This window comes from Anomalospiza imberbis, chromosome 1, assembly GCF_031753505.1.
Source record: "Anomalospiza imberbis isolate Cuckoo-Finch-1a 21T00152 chromosome 1, ASM3175350v1, whole genome shotgun sequence".
In the NCBI taxonomy this organism is placed as follows: Eukaryota; Metazoa; Chordata; class Aves; order Passeriformes; family Viduidae; genus Anomalospiza; species Anomalospiza imberbis.
Window position 1 is genome coordinate 152,072,845 of NC_089681.1, and position 24,821 is coordinate 152,097,665.

General features: G+C 61.3%; 2 protein-coding genes across 3 annotated transcripts in view; one reads left to right on the forward strand and one right to left on the reverse strand.

The window, feature by feature from the left end:
* The window catches only part of AGAP3 (ArfGAP with GTPase domain, ankyrin repeat and PH domain 3), a 107,698-nt gene extending 99,178 nt beyond the window's left edge, over positions 1-8,520 (forward strand). The window contains exons 14-18 of one of the 2 annotated variants that reach the window (XM_068176982.1): positions 5,421-5,575; positions 6,024-6,114; positions 6,460-6,682; positions 7,700-7,955; positions 8,215-8,513. In XM_068176982.1, coding sequence (XP_068033083.1) covers positions 5,421-5,575; positions 6,024-6,114; positions 6,460-6,682; positions 7,700-7,955; positions 8,215-8,439 — 950 coding nt within the window. In that variant the 3' untranslated portion in view covers positions 8,440-8,513. Of the gene's footprint in view, positions 1-5,420; positions 5,576-6,023; positions 6,115-6,459; positions 6,683-7,699; positions 7,956-8,214 lie in introns of both variants that reach the window. The other variant, XM_068176971.1, reaches the window with a different exon arrangement.
* An 8,935-nt stretch (positions 8,521-17,455) lies between these two features.
* GBX1 (gastrulation brain homeobox 1) lies at positions 17,456-24,445 on the reverse strand. Its single transcript, XM_068176958.1, has 2 exons — positions 23,769-24,445; positions 17,456-18,260 (listed from the first exon to the last, which is right to left on the reverse strand). Exons 1-2 carry the CDS (start codon positions 24,226-24,228, stop codon positions 17,737-17,739), a joined length of 984 nt encoding a protein of 327 aa, XP_068033059.1. The 5' UTR covers positions 24,229-24,445; the 3' UTR covers positions 17,456-17,736.
* Positions 24,446-24,821: the final 376 nt, after the last annotated feature.

The following is a 24,821-nucleotide window of genomic DNA, read 5'->3' on the forward strand; positions in this document are numbered from 1 at the left end:
GTGCCCCTCCCCGCGCGAGTCCCCCGCTGCTGCCAGCCCCGGCTCCAGTGCCATCCCTGGTGGTGCCGTGCCAGTGCCAGCTCAGCCGGGGCACTCTGGCCCTGGGGGCGCCGGGACAGCCGGCGCTGGGGGGTCTCCGTAGCGCTGCTCCTGCTGCGCTCTCCTGGCGCCTGTCCCCACGGAGGGCCTGTCCCCGTCGCACTAATACAGGTTGGGAATATTGGGTTTAATGATCTGCAAAATGAGGAGGTAGCGAGCTGACATTTACGAATGGTGCTGCATCCTTCTCTTCCCAGACGCCTGCTAATTTGTTGATATCCCAAACACCTCGTAATGATATGGTACAGTCGCAGCTTGCAAACAAGCACCCGAGGCCAGGGGCTGCCGGCTGCCCTGCTCCAGGACCTTCTCACAGGCTTGGCAGCCAGAGAGCGGAGCTGTGGGCCAGGGTCTCCCTGCATGTCTGACAGCACCTGCCCTGGTTCCTACCGTGTGCCCCACATGCTGGAGGCATCCCCCCACCTCCTCCCTGCATGACTGCCCACTCTCCAGGGCCTCTGGAGGCACTTCTACTTTGCCAGCACAAAGTGGGAGAAGGGATGGGAGTGGGAGAAGGGCGGCACGCAGGGAGAGGCTGGATGTGACTGGGAGATGGTGGAGAGCAGAGGTGACAGAGGAAACTTCTGCTTCAGGAGTGGGGCTCAGTGCCATCTCTGCTTCCTGTTTTCCTGATGTTGAGTGGAATCCTGTTCCTCTCTGCCAGACCTGCCGGGATGCAGGGAAGGTGTCCTACACTACCCTGCTCCCATCTGCTCAGGAAGGAGCCAGCTGGGAAGCTGTCTGCTGTGCTGGGATGGAGATGCTCCTGCCATCCCCTGTGCTGAACTCCCCCTTCCCATGAGGGAAGAAAGTGCTGCCCTGGGCCTTTGGGCTGGCATGGGGGAGCTCTGTCCAGTGCCCTGTGTAGAGAGGGAATTGCTGTGCTGTGTCCAAGTGCTGGGAGCACAGTCCTGCCACACAGGGTGGGGACCAGAGGGACATTGCTCCGTCCTCTGTCCTCACAGAGCTGCTTCGTATCCTGGTGCTTCTGGGACAGGGGAGCAGCCCCCCATATTGCTGCTTGTGCTCTGAGAGTGCTGCCCCAACCTGTGTGGGGGCATCTCGGGTAGGGGTGAGCAGGGGGCCAGCCTGTCCCACTGCAGCTCCCCAGGGGAGCATGCTGCCTGGGTGCACCCCACAGAGAAGCAGGGTGCACATGGAGGGAATGGAAGTGGGAAGTACTGCTCCCGTGGCCCCACGTCAGGGTCCCTGCAGGAGGGTCTCTGGGCTGGGCAGCAATGCAGGGTGTAGCCAGAGCCCTTTGCAGAGCAGGACCAAGCTCTGCCCCAGCCCTGTATTGAAGCTGAGGCATTTTTAGCTCTCTGGTGTACCCCTTGTGCTCAGAGCTGTACTTCCCCCACTCAGAGCATAGAGAGGGGGCTTGGCACGAGCTGTGAAGGCAACACTCTGTGTCACTGCTGCTCCCCTTCCTTTTCCTCTCTGGCCTCCCACAGGTGTCTGTGGGACACACTGTTCCTCTGGTCCCCCTCGCCCCCAGGGCTGCCTGGAGCAGCAGGTGCACGCTCCCGTGCATCTCGGTGGGCACTTGGTACCCTCCTGCTGTCCCTTTGGTCTGGCTCCCGGCCGGACACACGGGGTGTCTCCATTCCCTCATTCTTGGCAGCGCCGTGGTGCTCCTCTGCTGTCTGGAGGATGCTTCCCCCCAGGGCTGGGGTGTTGGCAGAGGGAGGGTGGCTGCACTGGGGCTGCTCCTCACCTGCGGGCCCTGCCCATCGTTCTGGCTGCTGCTGGGGCCTGGGTGCCATGTGGCCCTGCTGTCCCGGCCATGCCCTCCCTAATCCTGCTCCTGCTCAGAGCCCTCGTTCTGGGCAGTGTTGGAAGGGGGGTCGTGGGGTTAACACCCATTAGCAGAGCCGGCTCACACCAAACTCTGCTCAGCAACTCTTCACGGAGCTCAGTCTTTAAAACATCATCAAAAAATCATCAAGAGAGAGAGAGGCAGCGCATTCATTTCCACTGCCCACTAATTCTAATGGATCTGGTGTAATGGGCTCCCACCAGCACACTGGGGCAGCCGCAGGGCTGGGGGGCCAGGCTCTGCCATCTGGCCCCCGGCTAGCCGCTCACTCAGAGGCAGCTGGGAAGGGCTCCCCGCTCCTGTAGGACTGGCTTCCTCTGAGGTCTGAGCCCTGTCAAGTTGGAGCTGGCAAGCTCTGGGACTTCTCTGGCCTCTGAGAGGGAGCCTATGCCCATGTGTGGAGCAGGGGAGGAATTCTGCCAGTTCTGCTTCAGCAGAGGTAGTCTAAACTCTTCTGCTTATGTCATCTGCTTGTTGCTATCTCTCATCTGGCCAGAAATGGCCCTGCCACATTTGAAACTTGTACCTCTCCCCAGAAGAAACTGAGAATACCCAGTGCTTTCCCTAAAACAATTGCTCAAGTCTGATTCAGCTTGTATGGGTGCCTTGAGGAGCTCGGGGACTGGTCCTCGACCATCCCAGAAGGTGGATCTGCACAGTGTTCAAAGCTGCTGCAAGTCCTTGATTCCCTTCCCAGCTCTGCTGGTCCTCACGTGTGAATCCAGGGTGTGATCCTGCAGTGCCACGCTCCTCTGCCATAGTCATGCTATGCTGAGGCCTCCAGAGAGATCCAGCCCCATGGTGCCGTCCTGCACTGTGAGGTGGGGAATTTGCTGCAGCGCAGCAGAAAAGCTGTGATCCTTTGTTAGCTCTTCCCGGGCTCCGAGAGCAACAGGGCCTTTGTTTGGTGTGAAGCTGGAATCCAGGAGGCACAAAGAAGGAAGGGAATGGAGGTCCTGCGTCTTGCAGAGCTGGCGCCAGGGCTTTGGTTGGACTGGGACTGCTCCCACGGCTGGGACTGGGCAGCCCCAGAGCTCTGGGATGTCCCTCAGCTGTGACAGTAGGAAAGTCCGTCTGAGTCAAGTTGGAGCCCCAGAAATTTCTCACCCAGAAGGAGGGAACCTCCTGCCCCACTGTGAATGTCCTGAGCAGAGTGCTGGGAGCCACATGGAGCCCCCTGCCCCAGCATGGTGCCTCAAGGAGCAGCAGAGACCCCCACACCAGAGCCGTGGGCAGGCAGGGAAGACGTTTGCTTCCCTGGGAAGTCTACAGGTGCAGGAAGGCTGGGGCTGGGATTCCTGCCTGCCTGCTTGGTGGGGAGGTGCTGGGCAAACAGGAAACAGGAACAAGGAAGATGGAGCCATGTGAGCCCACAGCAGGAACCCTCGCTGTGTCCTGCTGACCATGATGTCCTCGTCCTGCTGTGCAGGAGCAGCTCAGCAGCAGGGAGGACTTCAAGTGCACCCAGTGCTTCCCAAGTCCGGGCAGCTGGCTTGGGCTCAGCAACACAGTGGCAGCAGCCACAGGTGGCTCAGACCAAGGCAGGATGAGATTTGGGGAGAACAGGGCCTGTTCTGATGTGTCAGGGTCCCCCAGGAGCGCTGTCTGCAGATGCTCCTTCCAGCACCTGGGCAGAGCTGCTGCTCATTGCTTCCTGGCTGGTAGTGCTTGGCCCCAGGCAGCCACCAGTCCTGTGGCTGTGGGGGGATGGTCCTGGCTCCCCTGCAGTCTGGGGGCTCCCTGCCCATGCCAGGCTCTGGCAGCACTCACAAAGGCTGGTGCCAGCAAGCAAAGGAGGCAGTGCCTGTTAGCCTGGCTGTTGCCTGGTTATTTTCTCTCCCAGTATTCACAAGCTGGCAGCTGTATATTTTCCAAGAACCTTGTTTTTGAGCTGGAACTTGATGTCTGTGGGGTCTCTCCTGCAGCTGAGAGCTGGAGGAAAGTGTTGCACAAGTGGGATGTCCCAGTTACGCCTGTGCATCACAGAGAGGGGAGAGTCCAGCAGCGCAGCTAGCTACCCACGCCCTGCAGTCTGTCATCCTCCTGAGGGCTTAGGTTCTCATTCTGCAGGACAGACGCAGTTGCAGACATCTTTCCCCAGAGGAGGAGTCCCAGGCTGATTTAGGGTGAAATGAGTAAAAGAGCTTTGCCTTCCTATCTGGGAAGGGCAAGCCAGGACAAGCCCTCGTGCTGGAGTCATTCCATCCTCCCCAGTCTCTGATGGTGTGGAGACCCAGCCTCGTGTTCCCGCACCAGTTCACGAGCACCGGTGGTCTCCAGGCCTGGTGCTTGTCAGTGCAGGTGCTGACCACGAGCCTGGGAGGAAAGGCTGTGCACTCCCACCGTGCCCACAGACCTGGCTTTCCTAAGGAGACTTCCCAAGGCTGCACCGTGTTCTGGGAATGTTCATGGACACAGCCTGGCTCAGATGGGCCCAGGAGGCCCCACAGTAGCTGAGGGTGGCCGTGCCCTTGGTGGGACGCAGCCAGGGGCTCTGCAGCCATTCACGGTGGGCTCCTCGGTAGCTCCTCGGTCCCTGCCTTTCTGCTGCTTCCCTCTGCAGTGAGAGCCTTCTGTGCTGCAGAGAAGTCAGGGAGAGGAGGGGGGCCTCCCTCAGAGCCCTCCAGACTCCCCTGCTCACCTCCCCACGTCATGCCCGGTGTGCACAGACCCTGCCAGGCTTGAGGCCAGCGCAGCCCTGCCTTGATGTGGACCGGAGGCCCCTCGGCCTCCGTGCTGTCTCTGGAGCCGAGCAGTTGACTCCCTGCTTTTAATAGAGAGCTGGGAAGGCACATTATGGAGATGAGGGTGTTATTTGCATAACGCTAATTAGGTAATTACAAATCATTTTGCTATGAGCTGAAGCGTGTGCTGTGACATAACGTTTATTAGTCATTCCATTCAGGCCCCGCTTAGTTAAGTCATTTACTGCACTAACTACTGAAGTTGGCAATAAAAGGTAAATGCTGGTGCTGGGTGTGAGGCTGACACGACACCCCATGAACTGTGCCCGTGGGGGGCCGTGTGAGGCAGAGCCAGGCTGGCAGGTGTTGGCAGGGCAGAGCACCTTGTAAGCCACGGTGAGGAGCTGCCTCTGAGCCCAGTGCACAGGCCCCTCTTGCACGGCCTCACTCCGTGTGCAGGGCCCGTCCCGGGCGGGCGCTGAGCCCTGGCGCTGGGGCCGTCTGCAGGCACCGGCTCCGTGGAGGAGCTGATTTCACTGCTCCAGAGGCTGGCAGCTTTCTCTGAGGGTGGGACACGGGGCAGGAGAGTGGGCACAAGCCAGTGGAGCTGTGGGAGGCAGAGCGAGGGAGGAGGGAGGACTGGCACAGAGCTCTGATTCTTCTCTGCAGGAGAAGACAGGGACTTGCCTGTCCCAGCCTCCTGGGCTCTGCTGCTGCCTCAACCCTGCCATGTGGCGATGGCGGTGGCCTGCCAGGGTCTGTCCCATGGCAGACCCCCTCCTTCCCAGTCCCATGTTAGGCACACCTTTCTCTTCCAGAACCAGATGAGCCATTTGAGTTCATTATCGTGTCACTGACGGGCCAGACATGGCTCTTTGAAGCCTCAACATCAGAGGAGCGGGAGCTCTGGGTGCAGGCCATTGAGAGCCAGATCCTGGCCAGCCTGCAGGGCTGTGAGAGCAGCAAAAACAAGGTAAGAGATCTTGGCCAACTTCTATCTTCTCTGGCATCTGCTTTGCCACATTCCTCCATGTCCCACGCTTGCCTGTCTGTCCACGCTGAATCCTGCCTTGATCCCACTTCTCCCAGTGGGAGTTCAGTCCCGTCCCTGGGACTGTGCAGTTCCTCCAGGTTTCTTGTCACCTCTTCCCCATCTGGCTCTGGCCCCACAGAGTACTCGGCATCCCATGTGGCTGGATCCTGCGTGGTTCATTCCCTCCCTGGATATTTCTGCCCTTTCTCCGCACTTTGGCCCACTGTCCCCTGCTCCTCTGGCGCACAGCTGGCCACTCCAGACGCTGCTGTCAGAGCCCCCATGCTGGCCAGCCTCGTGGAGCGTGCTGCGGCATGCCAGGAGGGGTGCAGGATGCGTGGCAGGGCGGCTGGCCCGCAGTGAAGGGGCCTTGTGGGGTTCTTTGCAGGCTCGGCTGGGCAGCCAGGGCGACGCGCAGGCCATGCAGGCCGTCCGCACCGCGCGTGGGAACAGCTTCTGCGTGGACTGCGACGCACCGAGTAAGAGATGCTGCGCTGGCCGGGGGCTCACCCGGGCGGGGAGGGGGCTCCAGCCACCCCAGGCACTCCCTCTCTCAGCCCAGAGAGACCTGCTGTGTGTGTCTGTCCCGTCCTCTCCTACAGTGGACCTGCTCCTGGGGGTTGGGGTACGGACCACGCTGCCACACTGGCCTGTGGCCCCTCACTGGCCAGCCTGAGGTCCTGGCCTCCCCCAGGGACGCTGAACTGGGAAGGGCTCTGGTGGGCAGGTGCCTGCAAATACGAGTCTGAACCGCGGGAGACTGGTGAGGGCTGGTGAGTCTTGGCAGGTTATTAACTCTCCCCCACTGGTCCTGCTGCCCTCAGATCCGGACTGGGCCAGCCTGAACCTGGGTGCTCTCATGTGCATCGAGTGCTCCGGGATCCACCGCAACCTGGGCACCCACCTGTCCCGTGTGCGCTCCCTGGACCTGGATGACTGGCCTAGCGAGCTTCTTATGGTCATGACGGCCATCGGCAACGCACTGGCAAACGCCGTCTGGGAGGGAATGGTGGAGGGCTACCCCAAGCCCACGCCTGAGAGCAGTCGGTAAGGGAGGTGGTGGACCCCAGAGATGCTTCTTGGGAACCGCACCAGGAGGGCTGGGTGACTCTGCAGGGGTTGGGAGCAGCCACTGAGGCGGGCGGGATTCCTCAGGATGCTCCAGTGCTGGGGGTCCTGCCTGCCCGCGAGGCACTGGCCACCCTCTCCTGCCACCCCGCTGGGGCGGCGGCGCTCCCGGCAGCGGTGACTCCGAGAGCTGAGGCTGGCGGCACAGCCGAAGGGGTTAACGGAGATGCTCGGCAGCGGCGTGCGGGTCTCCAGGGTCTGTCCCTTTCAGGCCCGTGTCCCCGTCGGAGCCGCTCTGCTGTCACTCATCCCGGCGAGCGCCCATTCTGCGCCTTATCAGCGGGTCAGGGGCCGCGGCAGCGCGCATGCGCGGCGCGGGGCATTGATGGCCGCCCGCCAGCCGCAGATGGAGAGAATGGCAGCAGATAGCGGCGGCGCGGCGCGCATCGATCCGCCGCCCCGGCGGGACGGACGCGGACACAGCCTTTGTTTGCACCAGGCGACACGGCGGCAGCGATAAGGTGCCTCCCGTGGCACTGGGCTGGCGTGTGCGGCGCTAGCCTTTTCCCGCCGCTGGCCACGGCCCGCACACAGGCAGGCCTGCGGTGGGGACGGTCCCGAGCCGCCGCAGCAGGGCACACCGCGCTGGCCTGAGGGCTGCGGCGCGGAGCTGCGCAGGGACAGCTGCGGGCTGGCTGCAGGACACCGCTGCTGTACACGCGTGGGTGTGAGCGCTCGGTGTCCGCAGGGAGCCCTAAGGAGGTGCAGCGAGTGAAGCAGGTGTCGGGAAGGTGTCCAGAGCGGGATGACAGAGCCTCGGTGGCAGCTGTGGGCACAGGGGCACGGCAGGGGCTATGCAGGGGCTGTCTGGGTGTGACAGATGTTCACTGCTCACACGAGTGTGTTCACATGGCACTGCTGATACTCGTGTCCTTTTGTGCGTGGGGCCCAGGCAAATGGTCTCAACTGTGACCGTGACAATGTCCTGTCTGGCAGGGAGGAGAAGGAGCGCTGGATCCGGGCTAAGTATGAGCAGAAGCTCTTTCTGGCCCCACTGCCCCAGTCTGACATCCCGCTGGGGCAGCAGCTGCTGCGGGCCGTGGTGGAGGATGACCTGCGGCTCGTCGTGACACTCCTGGCCCACGGCACCAAGGAGGAAGTGAACGAGACCTACGGAGACGGAGACGGGCGCACAGCGCTGCATCTCTCTTGCGCAATGGCCAATGTAGTGTTCACGCAGCTGCTCATCTGGGTAAGACAAAACGTCCAGAACATCTGGGTAAGCAGCCTCCACCGCAGTGCTTCTGGTGCTGTCCCGGTGCTTCCCCTCATCCCTGCTACCTTTAGCCATCCCGCTTCCGTGGGTTCCCCACATGCCCGCTGGCAGTGACCTGCCCGCTCTCTTGGCCCCCTCTCTCTGCCCACCCTCCCAGCTCTCTGCCCCCTGCCGTGCCCCCGGGCACGCGGTTCCCAGGTACCGCTGACCAGCTGTCCGCTTGTCTCCCGCGCAGTACGGAGTGGATGTGAAGAGCCGGGACGCTCGGGGCCTGACCCCGCTGGCCTATGCCCGGCGGGCCGGCAGCCAGGAGTGCATCGACATCCTGCTGCAGCACGGCTGCCCCAGCGACGGCGCCGCCACGCTGACCCCCAGCCTGCCCCGCCGCAACGCCAACGCCAACAACAACGCCTGCGCCGCCGCGCCCGCGGAGTTCAGCGCCAGCCCCGGCACGGGCTAGCCCGGCACGGGCCCTCTGGTCGCCGCACAGCTGCCCTCCAGCCCTGCCCGCGAGCAGGGCCGCAAGAGTGGCTCTGAGAGCAGCACAGATGGGCCCCCACGGTGCTTGCCCCCACCAGAACCCCCGTTCCAGCCAGGAGGAGGCTGGGAGCCAGCTGGGAGCCAGCATCCTGCTCCTCTGTGCTGGTTCCAGCCACCTCTCGCCATGCAGCTGTGCAGGCCCAGTGCTGGCAGCTTGTGGAGGGGCTCCTGCCTAATCTCTGGGGTGGCTCCAGAGCGCCCCGTCCTCGTGGCCGGTACGTGGGTGGGGAGGCAGTTTCTCCTGCCCCCCCCACACTTCTGTAGATAAAGCAGGGGCTGGGGGCAGTTCAGGTGTGTAGCCTCCCCTGCACAGCAGTACCAGGGAGGCTGCTGGCTGCAGCTGCCTCCCTCAGGGAGGTCAGTGTGGTCACTTCCCTCCCGCGCTCCCTCTGTGTTGGCCTTGCCACACCCCCCGTGCAGTGGTGAGGTGGGGGGCAGCAGGAGGTGCCTATTTCTCCATTGCACCCCCCATGCTCCTCTGCTTCTGGCCAGTGCAGGAGGGATGCACGCACCAGTACTGCTCCCCGTGTGCTCGTGCAAGGGTGGCACCTCCCCAGCACTGCCCCTGGACAAAGGCCTCCCCAGCCTCCACGGTGACCTAGAGGGGGAAGAGGATGGTCACCTCGGGATCCCCAGCTCTCTCTGTCTGTCTGTCTGTAGAGTCACTGTCCTTCCAGGTTAAAGCTCCAAGCCATACTCAGTGTCTCCATCGGAGCCTCCTGCAGGCCCCCGCTGCTGCCCAGGTGGGGCTGGTCTCCAGCTGAGCGAGAGGAGAGGAGAGGAGAGGAGCATCTCTCTTTGCATTGGGGTCAAGCCTCTAGCTGAATGCTGGAACCTCAAGGCTTTGGACACTGCTATGGAATGTCTCTGTCACTTGTGTATAAAATGTACATTGGAAATATTTATATGGACACTCTGTATATACGGTTTCTTTTCCATAATTTGCCCTGTGTGTGTTATCTGCAGCCAAGGAGATAAAGGCCAATAAAGCAACCCACCTCCTGCCAGGCCAGTGTCTCAGTGTGCTGCCCTTGGGGCCTCCAATGCAGCCCTGGTTTGCAGCTGGTTCTGGTGACTCTCCAGCCCACACTGACAAACGTTCAGCCTCTTCTCCTCCAGCTTGGGCTCTGATAACAGCAGTCCTGTGCCAAACCTGGCCCCTGGGACACGGCAGAGCGCTGACGTTGGAGGGGAGATGTGCCAGCCGGGGGCACTGGGGGACAATGCCAGAACATGGCCCCAGAGGAATGCGCAGCTCTGTCGGGATGGGAGGTGGGCACAGCAGAGGGGTGTGCTGGAGAGGGGCCATGCAGGGCAGGAGTGCTGGGCCAGCTGGTCCCTGTGCACAGGACAGCAATGTGAAGCTGGGCTGGGGAAGGCAGAGATGGGCAGGGAGTGATGGGCTGCCACGGCAAGCGAGGAGAGCAGGATCATCGAGTCCCAAGGCACAGGCCGACCCCTGAGCGGTGAAGGGAGCGGTGTGTCTGCTCTGCCAGCCCTGCCTTCACGTGCTTCTCATAGCTGTGGGCAGAGCAGGGCCCCAGTGCTGGCAGTTCCAGGCTGGCTGCTCCCCAGGCCACACCACAAACAGCAGTTTGGGGCTCCAGTGTCTCTTTGTGCTGTGCTGGGGTCCACGCTCTGCTGCACTGGGAATGGGCACAGGCCTTGGGCCCCAAGCCTGTGTGGCAGTGCTGCAAGGAAGGGAGGTGCCGGGACACCCCCAGCTGCCACAGGTACCCCCAGATGTCCCTGTCACACCCCTGCTGCCTCCTCCTTGTGCCTCTCCCATGGCAGAGGGCTGCCTTGCTGGGGGCTGCAGATGGTGGCTCCAGCCCCTCCACTCCTTGATGTGTTCTGGCTGTGTGTGCCCATGTCAGCATCCTCGTCCTGGTCCTGGTCCTGGTCCAGGTCCCAGACCTGGTCCCGGTCCTGGTCCCAGTTCCAGTCCGGCCCCTGCACCCATGCCACCCCTCATTCCCGTCCCCTCGTGGTGCCCAGGGGTGCCCCCACACCGGCCCTGGCCCCAGCCCAGTGCTGGGTTTGGTTAATTTCCTGGCGACTGCATTAACGGGAATGGAAGCCGAGGGACGGCAGCTCCTCTGGGGCCCATTAATCATCCCCCTCAGACAAGCTGCCTTGATTACAAGTGGCAAGAAATTCATTAGGGCTGCGGCTCTGACAACTTTTATCTGCGCGGCTGGATCTGACTCATTAGGCAGCCAAATTAAAGCCATGATGGGCCCTGATGAAATTCACTGCTTGTTTATCTTGTGCGATCTGATACATCTGCCCATACATCATCTCCCGCGCGGGATCCCGCCCTACCCAGCCCTGGCGCCTCCCTTCCCATCCCAGCCCTGCCCCAGGCCCCCGGGTGCCCAGCCTGGACCCAGCTCTGACCCCAGGAGCCCCCTCGCCTGCCCCCACATTCTGCCTGTGACACTGGGGCTGGAGGTGGGGCTGCGAGCCGTGACCCTGCCACCAGGAGCCACGCGGAGACAGTTCTGGAATCAAAATCATGCAATACGCTGAACTGGGAGGGACCCAAGAGATCATCCAGGGCCTGGGGCACACAGCCCCGAGCAGCCCCACGGCCCATGCAGTGCCCATGGAGGTGCAGGCCCCTCAGGGCGCCCGGAGCCCTGGCCAGGTGCTGCTGGCAGCGGCACTGCTGTGGGCACGCAGCCCCGTGGGGACAGGCCCTGTGCCCTGCTGCTGCCCACGGATTGCAAACAGGTGCTGGGGATCCTGGTGATGCCCTTTTGCTGGCACCTGGGGGCAGGGAATGCCACCAGATCCCTGCAGGCTCTGACACCGTCCCAAGGAGCCAAGGGTGGGCCAGACCCCAGCCCAGCATTACTCCAGTGTTGGAGCACATCTGCGTGCCAAGGTGACCAGTGTGGCTTCAGGTGGCCCTGGGCCAGGACAGGCAGAATGAAGCAGGACTCCATGTCCGTGTGCAGGGGAAGAGATGTGTGTCCATGTTTAGGGGCATGATTAGGAGCTGTGTCTGTGCTCAGGGGCAGGAGCTGTGTTCATGTTAGGGGCAGGAGCTGTGTGTCTCTGTTTAGGGCCACTGTGTTCTGTGTTTAGGGGCACTGTGTCTGTTTTGGGGCAGGAGTCAGGTGTCTGCATTCAGGCTGATGCCAGGGAGGGCACAGGCCACCCCTCTGCTCTGCTGGGCACCAGAGGGCTGTGCCAGGGCAGCAGCAGTGGGGCTAACTGAGTTGTGTGGCCCTGAGCAGCGGCAGCGACCACTGCAGCACCACGAGGACCCTGCCCCAGGCAGCCAGCAGCACTCACATCATCGAGCTGAGGCTGGAGCCGGGGGGGAGGTGGGTGCCACAGGGCAGGAGCCATGGGATGCAGCCTCGTGCCATGAGTAAATCCATGGGATGCAGCCTCTGGCTGGAAACCAGCCATACCACAGGTTTGCAGCGCTTCCCAGAGAGCCTGGGCACGGCCAGAAAAAAAACCCACAGGGTACAACTTACAATCAAAGCCCCACACAACTTCTTGCAGCCCCAGCTGAGCAGGCACAGCTTCCTGGGGATCTGTAGGTGGGCACAGGTGGGCATGGGGCAGCACCATCCACCTGAGGCTGCTGGGATCATGCTGAGCACACGCAGAGGTGGCCAGAGCAGAGATCCTGCCACAGGGCTGCCCCTTCACGTGTCCAGCCAGCCTTGCCTCTGGGGGAAAAGGCACAGGTGTGACAGTGTCCCAGCCCCCTTGGCCTGTGCTCGCTCAGGTACAGCACCCACACACTCCACTACAACACCTGCACCCCGTGCCCACCCTGCGGGTGGGTGCAGACCCCCACAGCACAGGGAGTCACAAAGCCCCGAGGGGAGCTCCAGCCTGGCTGATGGGGACACTGGACAAGCTGGCACACGCTGCAGAGGAGCTGGGGAGGGTCACAACCTTTCCCAGGTGCCAGCCATTGGGATGTTGTTTCTCTCTTGCCCATTGTTTCTCTCCTACACCTTGAGCTAGTCCTGGAGCCGCTGGCTAATGAATAATGAATAGTACCAGCACCATATTGTGGGCCATCACATCTTCTTACAAGCCCTTTGTCAGGCAAAGCTGAGGACCAGCTTTGTCGTGCTGAGTGAATAAACACTGTGGGATGCAATCCCTGCTCCTTTCCCAGTTCATTAAGAACCACCATACAGGTAAACAAGTGGACAGATTTGGGTAGGGAGAATTCCCTTGTAAATGCTGAAATTGCCTTCCTTAGGGCAAAATAAGTCTTGTTTTATGAATGTGTGTGTATATATATGTGTAGAAACATATTTATATAAACAAACGCATGTCCATGTATAAGCACACTCTATGTATTTATCTCTGTGTGAGTCTGCACCTGTATCTACCTTCTACTCTGTGTGTGTGCACACACCTATGTGTACCCTTGCACATACCTGCATACCAGTGCTCGTGTGGAGATTCCTTCCTCAGCAGTTCCTACTCCAGGGCACAGGGTAACGGCCAGAAGCTGGTAGAAGGGAAATTTCAAATAGATGCAAGTGAAAAAACATACTAGGGAGGTGGCTGGGCACTGGTACAGGGGCCCAAAGAGGAGGGGTTGCCCACCCTTGGAAATACTGGAGGTCAGATGGGCAAGTTCTTCAGCATCTTGAATGGGACAAGCTTCGAGCAGGCGTTGGAGCAGAGACCTCCCAAGGCCCCATCCAGCCTCGTGGCTCAGTTGCCCTGGGGCTGTCTGTACTGCCCAGTTTCTCATTGTGTCCCTCCTTCTCCCATTAAGCCCAGTCTGACCCAGCACCCAGAGCTCCGGCTCATGGGGGCCCCCACAGCCCTCCCATCTGAGGAGGGGCCACAGCTGCTTTGGGCAGTGTGGGCAGTGCAGGGCACCGTGCTCACCGTGCAGTGTGGGCAGTGCCATGCACCGTGCTCACCGTGCACTGTGAGCAGTGCCATGCGCCGTGCTCACCGTGCAGTGTGGGCAGTGCAGGGCACCGTGCTCACCGTGCAGTGTGGGCAGTGCCATGCACCGTGCTCACCGTGCATTGCGGGCAGTGCCATGCACCGTGCTCACCGTGCAGTGTGGGCAGTGCAGGGCACCGTGCTCACCATGCATGGTGGGCAGTGCCATGCACCGTGCTCACCGTGCACTGCGGGCAGTGCCATGCGCCGTGCTCACCATGCATGGTGGGCAGTGCCATGCACCGTGCTCACCGTGCAGTGTGGGCAGTGCAGGGCACCGTGCTCACCGTGCACTGCGGGCAGTGCCATGCACCGTGCTCACCATGCACTGCGGGCAGTGCCATGCGCCGTGCTCACCGTGCATTGCGGGCAGTGCCATGCACCGTGCTCACCGTGCATTGCGGGCAGTGCCATGCACCGTGCTCACCGTGCAGTGTGGGCAGTGCAGGGCACCGTGCTCACCGTGCAGTGTGGGCAGTCCCATGCACCGTGCTCACCGTGCACTGCGGGCAGTGCCATGCACCGTGCTCACCGTGCATTGCGGGCAGTGCCATGCACCGTGCTCACCGTGCATTGCGGGCAGTGCAGGGCACCGTGCTCACCGTGCACTGCGGGCAGTGCCATGCACCGTGCTCACCGTGCAGTGTGGGCAGTGCAGGGCACCGTGCTCACCGTGCAGTGTGGGCAGTCCCATGCACCGTGCTCACCGTGCACTGCGGGCAGTGCCATGCACCGTGCTCACCGTGCAGTGTGGGCAGTGCCATGCGCCGTGCTCACCGTGCAGTGTGGGCAGTGCAGGGCACCGTGCTCACCATGCATGGTGGGCAGTGCCATGCACCGTGCTCACCGTGCACTGCGGGCAGTGCCATGCACCGTGCTCACCATGCATGGTGGGCAGTGCCATGCACCGTGCTCACCGTGCACTGCGGGCAGTGCCATGCACCGTGCTCACCGTGCATTGCGGGCAGTGCCATGCACCGTGCTCACCGTGCATTGCGGGCAGTGCAGGGCACCGTGCTCACCATGCACTGCATGCCATGCAGGGCACCGTGCTCACCGTGCATTGCGGGCAGTGCAGGGCACCGTGCTCACCATGCACTGCATGCCATGCAGGGCACCGTGCTCACTGTGCACTGCGGGCAGTGCCATGCGCCGTGCTCACCGTGCAGTGCGGGCAGTGCCATGCGCCGTGCTCACCGTGCATTGCGGGCAGTGCAGGGCACCGTGCTCACCATGCACTGCATGCCATGCAGGGCACCGTGCTCACCGTGCATTGCGGGCAGTGCAGGGCACCGTGCTCACCATGCACTGCATGCCATGCAGGGCACCGTGCTCACTGTGCACTGCGGGCAGTGCCATGCGCCGTGCTCACCGTGCAGTGCGGGCAGTGCCATGCGCCGTGCTCACCGTGCACTGTGGGCAGTGCAGGGCACCGTGCTCACCGTGCACTGCGGGCAGTGCAGGGCACCGTGCTCACCGTGCACTGTGGGCAGTGCAGTGTGGGCTTTGCTCTCTGCTGTGCAGGAGGCACCAGAGCCATCACAATGCTCAGGATTCACAGGGAGCTCTGCTCTGCTCTGCTCGGTGCCAGGAACACTCTGCTGCTCTGCAGCTCTCTCCAGCAGCGCTGGTGACAGCATGAGTCTGTCACCTCCAGCAGCTCTTTACAGAGCTGCACCTCTGCAGCATTTGTGGGGATTTCAACATGGCTGTTTGTAGGGTTGCAGTGTGTATGGGCTCTGGGATTGGTCTAATACAACATCAACAACAACAAAACCTTCCACGCAGCTAAAACCTGTAGGTGTTGGAACCACCTCGGCGGCAGCCTGTGGATGAGCATGCAGTGGAGTGGGAGTGCTCTGCACACAGATTTCAGATTGCAGTGGCCTCTATAGTGGGGGACGTGGGTTAAAGACACAATAAACCCATGCTGCCACTGGGGCAGGACATATCAAGCCAGTGTCTGTTAGAAATGCCCAGTGGGAATAAGGGAGTTCTTGGACCTTAAAATAAAATTTGACTCTTTTTAATGTCACTGCCCCAACCCTGGAGCTGTGGACACTTTCTGGAGTGTGGTGGTTAACGTGCTCTGCTGGCTGTGATCGGCTGCAGTGGCACAGACCCCTCATGTGGACACATTTGTAGTGGCAGAGCCCTGCCTGTAGCTGCAGAATGGCTTTGCCCTGCCCCTTGCCTTCCCACACAGAGGTGAGTACCAGTTCTTGTGCCAGAGCCACTGCAGTGGCTGCAAACTGCTGTGTCCCCTTTGCAGCCACGGAGCACAGCTGAGGTCAGTCCCTGTCTCAGACCAACACCCACCCGAGGATGGAGAAGTGGTGCAGGTGCAGGCAGCTCTACCCCAGCCTGCTGAAAAGGGAGCTGACAGTTTTCCTGAGAGCAGGGCGCTGGGGGCTGCTGCCACGGGACATTTACTCCCCTGATCCAGAGGGAATGCCAGCTACCTGGACGGGGCAAATCCATGCTGGGGATGCTGTGAGCAGCACCAGGCCAGGCATTGCCTGAGGATACTTTCTTGTTTCCAGGTCAGTGGTTCAGGGACAGAGGCAGGTGTCTTGCAGTGGTCTTGCTGTGCTGAGAAGCCAAATGCTGAAAGGATCCCACAGAACCCACTAAGTACCTGCAGCAAATATTTCTGTGGGAAGAGCCACCCACCAAGGACATCTAGAAGCACAGCTTTGTCCAAATGATTGCTCTGATCTGAGCTGTGTCTGTTGGCCACACAAGCCAACTGGAGCCAACAGCCAAGGGGCAGGGACAGACAACCCCCAGTGCTCCGAAGCTCCAGGGCACTGCAGGAGGACTCAGCTCTGCAGGCTGAGCATGGACCCCACACTCCAGGTGAACAGAATGTACCTGCCAAAGAGGGGAGGGACATGTGGAGGGAGCACTGCTCCCCAGGCAGCATACAGATGGCCCAGCCCTTGCTGTGGCATCAGGGAGGGCGCTCAGGAAGATGGAGTCAGCTCTGGCTGTCAGGGATAGTTCCTGCTCTCCCAAGCTGTGTCTCCCAGGGAAGGTGACAGTGGCTGGCTGGACTATCTGTGACCCAAAGTCCCTATCAAACCTGTGAGCAATTGGTGCCCCAGCCAAACCTTGGAGAGAACCCTCCCCCTCTCCAGGAACCTCTGGTGACATTGCAATGGGTGTTGCTACCACAGCACAGGCATGGGAGCTCCCTTGCCCCGTGGACTCACTTATGAGAACCAGAACAGTCACACCAGAACAGTTTTCCCAGGCTGGACACCCAGGGAGCCACACGGCCCTTGTGCTCTTGACTGGGCATGCAGCTGTGCCCTGTGCAAAACTGGGTTCATAGGGTTCTGGGGCTGGGCTCAGCATCTGAGATGGCTGGCTGCGGAAGCAACATCTCGTGCGATAGCTCTCAAGAGCAGAGAACGGCTGGCCTGGATGTGCGAGCCCCTTTTGTTATTGCACCTGTCCCAGGGCATCAGCGCCAGGGAGCCGGGCCAGGGCCGAGGCCGCAGCCGTGTTGGGAGCCTGCAGCAGCACACACATTCCCGCACTCCGGGATGAGCTGCGGAGGCGGTCCCGAACCAGTCCTGGCCCCGGCTTGCCGGCGGGAGGGCCGACCTGGGGATGCTCCCGGGCGCCTCCCGGCCCGCCCCGTTCTCTTCTCTCTCCGGCGTCTCGGCACCGGCGCAGCAGCGGGTGCAATGGAGCCCGCAAGGCCACCGCTGCTGCTCGCACGGCCTCCGGCTCCGCGGGCCCCGGTACCGGCACCGGCCGAGGGGCGGGTGAGCCCGGAGCCTCCCCTTCTCCCCGTCCGCTTGCCGCCCCGACCTCCGCGGCCGCCTCTCGGGGTCGGCGCCGCCGCCCGCTGCCCGTGCCCATGTCCCTGTCTCTGTCCTTGTTCTCATCCCTCTCCCTTCCCTGTTCTCCTTCGGTGCCCGCGCCGGGCCGGGGCCGCAGGACCCTTGTTCCTGCAGCGAGGAAGAACGTGGTCTTGCTCCATAGAAAATAATTTATTGAAATCACAGCTATACATGGGCGGGCGCCAGCGGCAGCGAGGGCCCGGCCCGGCCCGGCCCGGCTCAGCCCGGCCCAGCGGGCGGCCAGGGCCCGAGGGCCAGGCGGCCGCACTCTCCATGGCACGGACAGAAGGACACGCTGCCGTATGTACAGAGTTTACACGGAATAAATAAGGGACATGTACACAGGATGGGGAGCGGGCGCTCGGCCCGCCCCGTGCCGCCGCCACCCGCCCCAGGGTCCGGGAGCCCGGCCGGGCTCAGGGCCGGGCGCCCTGCTCGATCTGCTGGTGCTGGCTGCGCACGGCGAAACGATTGACGTGCACCGGGATGGGCACCACGATCTTGGGGTTGCGGACGGGCTCTCCCGAGCGGTTGCTGACATTGCCAGCCTTGATGCGTTTCCACTTGGCGCGGCGGTTCTGGAACCAGATCTTCACCTGCACCTCGCTCAGCTTCAGGGCATGTGCGATCTGCGAGCGCTCCGTCAGGCTCAGGTACTTCTTGCAGTGGAACTCCTTCTCCAGCTCCAGCAGCTGCTCGCTGGTGAAGGCCGTGCGGCGCCGGCGGCTCTTCCCGGCCCCGGAGCCCGGCGGGGGCTGCTCGGCGGCGGGGCCGCCCTTGCCCTTGCCCTTGGCTCCCAGCGCGGTGCCGGCGGCCGCCCCGTCCAGGAAGGGCTCCTCCTCGCTCTCGCCCGCCGAGCTCTCCTCCTCCCGCTCGCTGCACGGCGTCGCCGCCGACTTCACCTCCAGCTTCTCCTCGTCTGAGCTGTACGCCTTCCCGTCTGCGGGGCACACAGCGTCAGTGTCCGCCGGCGCGGCCCGCCCGCCGCCCGCACCGCGCCCCGCCCGGGTCCCCCCGCTCCCAGAGCCCCGCAGCCGCGGGGAAAGCTCTCCCCGCCCCCGCGCCGGGAGGCTGCAGCTCCTTCCGCTGTCTCGGACCCCGTCACTACCGCGTCCCGCAGCCCCGGAGCGGGCGAAGCGGCAGCCCCGGCTCCAGCCCCAGAAGCCCTACACCGGGTCCTGCAAGGGGCAGCACCGACAGAGCCGGCGGCCACCCTGGGTCTGACCCCTTCATCAGGTGCCCCATCCCCATCCCAGCGGTAGCAGCATCACGGTCTCGGTCTAGCGGAGAACATCACAACACTTCCAGGGCTTGTCTGGATCTCCGCATAGGAAAGAACGCCCATACCTTGTCTCTCAGCTCAGCCCTCCCTGTCTCTTCCCAGTGCATCAGACCATCGATGCTGTTAGAAAGTAGCCAGCCAAGAGCTGAAGCTGTCCTGGAAACAGCATCCAGAGCCAGCTCCAGCCCAGCAAACCTCTCTGCAGGGCTCTGTGGGACATGGGGTGGCCCACTTCTGGCTCTCCCTCCCTAATCCAAGGGTGCACCGCAGCAGACTGTGCAGCCAGGGAACAAGGTGCTGAGGCAGCCAATGCTCAGGGCTCAGCTACGCCCAGCAGTGGGCAGAGGGGCAGGACAGAACCTGTCAACATCACACAACAGACAGCACCTCATCGCAGGCCATCAGGCAGAATGCAGTGCTTGGATCATGGCAGACACCTCTGTTAAAATACCTGTTAGGATATTGATAGGGGGGTATGAATCTCTTCCTTGCAAGCTTCTTCTGTCCTAAACTGCTGCCTGAAGGATTAAACAGCCATGGAGCAAGGGAGGACACGGTGGGAGACAGACAGAGGAAAGAGGTTTGGAAGATAGTCATTTCCATAGTAGAAGGGCTCAAATTGAGAACATGCTCTCAGCCAGAGACAGGGGTCATGAAGGGAGGACCCACAGCTATGCACAAGCAGGTGAAGAAGCTTTTCTGTCATGCTGACACTAGAAGAGACCAGAAAATTCTTCAAGTCTGACCCAAGAGCAGTAATCACTGCTGGAAGGAGTTGTCCTGAAGCACTGCTGCTCTATATAATCCAATATGCACAAGGAGAAGCAGCAGCTCTCCAAACTTCTAAGCAGTGTCCATGTACTGGCACATGCAACCAGGGCCCCTGGATCACTGGCCACCTTACCTCATCTCAGTGGGAAAGGCAGAACAGCCCTCAGAACCCTGACAGTGCAGGGTTTAAATACACAAACAGAACTGCAGGAGACTACTTGAGCCCAGAAGACATTCCTGGTAGTCTGGTGACTGTGGAACTCCCACATCCCTTGTCAGTCCTGCAGCAAGCCTGTGGCTTCCTGAGACCAGGCTTTGGAGATCTGGAATCTTCTCCTTGCTCTTCCTGTTTCCTACAGTGGGAAAGAACACCTTCATCTCTATCCTGCTGCAGAGTGATTTCTTTCTTCCTGAGGGTCAGGGGCAGAGGAAGAGATTTCCCATGTGTATAGAGGGTAAAGAGATTTCGTGCTTGTGGGGCTGAGGATCAGCAGCAGGTGGCAAAGGAGCACTTTGGCTGCCGTTGCACAACCTCATGCAAGCACTTTGCTGAAGACAAGAAGAGCTTTCACTTCTGTGTACCACCTCTCTCTGGTGGAGCATGGGACCTGACAGGTAAGAGAGCTCTTACGAGGAATTCCATGTCTTCCCCAAGGGCTCTTTAGGTCCTGCCCTGGCACCGCAATTCCCCAGGGATGGAGGATGGCATCCCAGCAGCCACACCAGCAAACAGTGCTCGTAGGGCAGTTTGCTCCTGTCAGCCCAGGCTGTGCCCCAGGAGACTGGAAGAAGACTGAGCAACATGATGGTTTGCAAAACAGGTGCTATCTCTGAATACTCTCTTCTGAACCAGACTCCAAATTTTAAATTTCTCCCACATTTGTGTCTTATAAAAGGGCTGGGTTTGCAGTAAGGAACTTGGAACTACTAGATAACATAATCTAAACTGGATGTGTTCACAAAGAAAATTGGTATATTGGTCTGTTAGTCACCTACTATGTCCCCAGCAAGGAAGGAATGAAGGCAGGGGATCCCACCCATGTGGTTGGAGTATACTGAGACTTTCGAGGCCTTTGAACATGAAGTGAAGCTGTCACAAAGCAAAGCATCATGACTGAAAAATCAACGAGAAGCAGCAAATGAAGAACAGGGTTGACCCGCTGGTTTGTTTTTCACAAAGTCACAGCTGTTCATTGATCTTGTCAAAGGGGGTCACAAAAATGTTCTGAGGGCTGGAGCACCTCTGCTGTGAGGCCAGGCTGAGAGAGTTGGGGCTGTTCAGTGGGGAGAAGAGGAGGCTCCACGTAAACCTTATTGCAACCTTTCAGTACTTAAAGAGGGCTTATAAGAAAGACAAAGAGAGACTTTAAAGTCTCTTGTGATAGAACAAGGGGTGATGATTTTACCTAAAAGAGGGTCAATTAAATGAGGTATAAGAAAGAATTATTCACAATGAGTGTGGTGAAACACTGGCACAGCTTGCCCAGATAAGTAGTGGATACCACATCCCCAGCAACACTCAAAGCCTGGTCAGACAGGGCTCTGAGAAACCTGATGTAGTTGAAGATGTCCCAGCCCATGGCAGGGAGTTTGGACTAGGTGGCCTTTAAAGGTCCTTGCCAACCCAAACCATTCTCTAATTCTATGATTATGGATGTGGAAAGCATGGTGAAGAGACTTGAGTGTCACAGGTGACAAAGCTATCAGGGAAACATCAGGAAGACCTGGGTCAGGAATGGATGTTGTGATGAGCCCTGTGTTGGTAAGGGGAACAACAGAAACTTCACCCTGTCCCTGACTGAATGTGCTGTCACTACACCAGACCAAGAAAGAGTCTCAGAGTACTGCCTGAATCTCAGAGGAGATCTGTCCAGCTCAGGAACAAGCCTGTTCTCACGAGAGGTGTGGAGAGCTAGGGATGTTAAGTACCCTTACACCAGGGGTCATACCTTTGTGGCAGCTGTCGAAATAAACCAGACCTCAAGCTTTGCTGCTTCTCACCGCCAGTTTCCCTACATGCCTCTCCCTGCCTAAGAAGGGTGGAAGTTGCTGGAAGCAAGTTTCAAACCCAGTGGATGCAGAGAGAAGTCCTAAGCTAGTGCATTAATTCCTTTGGCCGATCCAAGAAGCAACTGATCCTGTGTCAACAGACACCTGCATGATGGAGATACTAACAGAGCCTAGGGACAGCAGCAGTCACTCCAGAGTATAAGTCGCTAAATGTCAGCAAAACTGTCAAAAGGGGGCATTTATTCTTCACAAGGTTCTTCTACAGGTAAAAAAATCTGTGCAACATCTTGCCATCTTGATGTGGCTGATGTCAAGGTTATCCCTCCTTTCTGGTGGACTCCAGGGGAGATTAGATAAGGGCACAGAAAACAAATTAGTCAAAGTTTACTAAACATACAGAAACAACACTTGGCACAGGAAGTCCCTGATGTGCAGACGGTTGGATGTGAGGGGAGTACCATTTTAGAATTGACCATTGAACGGGTTGTGCTCTCTTGCTCTTCCCTCGACAACTGCTTTTGGTCAGGGCCACAGACTGGATGTGAGAGCAAACTGCATAATAGATAGCTTTTGATTACTCCTGTTGACATGATTCATCTTTCTATTCCTTAGTACTGGAAAAAGCTCACAACAACCCTCCTGAGTTTCCTCTAAGATGGTTGTAAAACAACCCCCACTGTCCATGGCTCCAGAGCAAACCCAGTACTCAGAGGCAGCAGGGGATGAACAGCTGTAGAAGACATCTTCCCTTCGATCATACAATCCAGTTGCAACAGGAAAAGTCTTAGAGGTAGGATTTCTTGGATTCAGAAGTGGCCACGGTTTGGGACAGTTCATCTGAGTCCCTTGGGAGGAAAGAACATATTGGGCTCAGTTATGGAGGAGCCATAGAGGGAGATCAAGCACAATGCAGTTCGTCTGCTCACAGACTGGAAAGCTGAGGTCGTATAGACCTGGTTTTGGCCAGGACACTGCTGCCCCTGAGAAGACTTTCACCAAAAAAAGTAAGATTGCATTGGGCTTTTGATTCAGCACAGGGGCTGGGGAGCACTGGAGGAGCACCCAATAACCCAGAAAGGCAAGGGGGAGGCAGAATGCCCCCATTGTCCTATTTGGGGTGAGAGGTCTAAGGGGTACCTGAGTGAGTGAAATGCTCTTCTGAGGGACGAACAAGGCAGGGCAAGGAAGACACCTGGGCTTACCCAGGAGAGACTAAAGAGAAGATGGAGAACAAACAGCCAAGCACTGCAAGAAGCAGCAGAGATTCTCAGCACACATCCATGCCAAGAAGCCAGTGAGACAAAGGTGGATCCCAAGAGCGGCCAGGAGAGACAGCTCAAGAGAGGCCGCGCCACAGAAGCAGCAGCTGTCTCGTCTGTGTCTTGCCGCAGGGACCCCTCACGCCCCGTGCTGCAGGACTTCGGGAGGAGAGCTGAGTGCTGGACCTGGCTGAGAAATACGGAGCAACAAGACTCCGAGGCTGGTGCTGGCGCACTCGGGGAGCGGTCGCAGCGCACAAAGGCGAGGACCCCGACGAGAGCCCGTCCGCACCGGGGGTCTCGGGAGGGGCGCTGCCGCCTGCCCGCGCCGTCGGGCTGAGCCGGTGCCGAGACTGTGGGCGCGGCGGCCGGGACGGAGGAGAGCGGGGCTGCGGGCGGCCGCCTCGGCGGGGACCTGCTCCGCCGTCGCCCCTGCGGGGCGGGCTCGGGGGAAACTTTAGAAAGCCGGTAGTCGCAGCACGGCGACGCCGGGAGGCACCGGCCCGGGCCGCCGCACCATGCTGGGGACAAGGTGCAGCCCCGCGCCGCACCAAACGGGACCGGGACGGGGACCAGGACCAAGAACGGTGCGGGCGGGGAGGGCTGCGTACCGAGCCGTGGGACGCCCCGCCACCTTCCGCCTCACTCGCCCCGGGCCGAGTGCCAGGACCTCGGAGAGCTCCGTGCGACGGGTCCGGCCGCGGCCCCGGGCCGTGGCGCTCCGGTCCCGCCGTGGCGTCCCCATGCCCGGCCGCTCTCCCGCCCCTCCTGCCCCGGGGCCCGGCCGAGGCAAGCGAAGTTTGGCTCCCATCCGGGAAAGCTGCGGACCGGTCCTGGGACGGAGGGGAATCGGCTCGGTACTCCGAGCCGGGCCGGGAGTGCAGCCGAGGGCAGGTCCCGCCGCCACCACTCGTTGGCTACCCCGCCGTCCTGCCCGCCGCGCCCCGGCCCCGGCACCACCGCTCCGCGGCTGCCGTCCTGGCGAGCTCCGGCCCGCAAGACCGCCCGCCCCCCGGTGCCGCTGGGACGGCGGAGAGGAGCGGGCAGGTCTCCCCGGAGCTGCGCTGGTCCGTTGAGGCGGAGCGGCTGCTGTGCGCCGGGCAGGACGGGCCCGCGCCGCTCTTACCTGCAAGGCCGGGGAAGGGCTCCGGGAAGTGCAGCGGCGGCTCGGCCGGCCCCTTGTCGCGGCCCGGGGGCAGCTCCTCCGCCTCCAGGCCGTCGGCGCCGCGCCGGCAGCCGGCGTCGGGGGTGGCGCGCGGCGGGGGCAGCTCCTGCGGTGGGTAGAAGCCGTCGGGGGGCTCGGAGAAACTGGGCAGGGCGGTGGTGAGCGCCACCATGGAGGGCACGGCCTGGCCCAGGCTGGCGCAGAAGGTGTTGGTGAGGCGGCCGGCGAAGGAAGCGAGCGGGGCCAGCGGCGGCAGCCCCGACTGCAGCGGGGCGTGGGACAGCGCCTGCGGTAGCACCAGCGGCCGGTACGGCATGAACATGGGGTACCCGGTGTAGAGCAGGTGCCCGGAGCGCGGCGGAGGCGTCCCAATGAGCGAGTCGATGGAGAAGGCGGTCCCTTGGCCGCCGGGTCTCTGCATGGCGAGCGGGCGCCTCCGGCTCAGCCGGCACCAACTTTCCGGCGAGCTCGGGCCGCCGCCAACTCGCCGCGATCCCGCCGCCCGCCGGGCCCCGCCGCCGCCGCCGCTGCCACGGCCCCGGCCCCGGCCCGCGCCTTCCGCCTCCCGTGGGCTCCGGCGCCCGGCGAGAGCTGCCGCCCGCCCGCTCGCTCGCTGGCTCGGCGCGGCGGAGTGGAGGCGCGCTCGGAGCCGCCCGCCCGCCCCGCCGCGGGGGGGCCGGGCCGGGCCGCCGAGGGGAGGGGGGAGGAGAGGAGGGGAGGGGAGGCGGGCGGGGGTGTCGCCCTCTGCTCTCATCCATCTTCTGCACATCACGGTCGAGTTCCTCCTTCAGCGCCCGCTCCGGCGGGGCAAGGCGCCCCGCTCCCCCGGCGCGGCCGGCCCCTGGGAAGGCACCTCCCCCTCCCGCCTCATCAGCTGTTATTAATGGTGATTGATGATTAGCAATTACGGGGCCAGGACAAGGGTGCTTTTGTGGGGACGGGACGGGGCCGCGCCGCTCCGCACAGCCCTCTCCGGGCCCACGGACGGGGTGAACCGGCTCCGCTCCGGCAGGC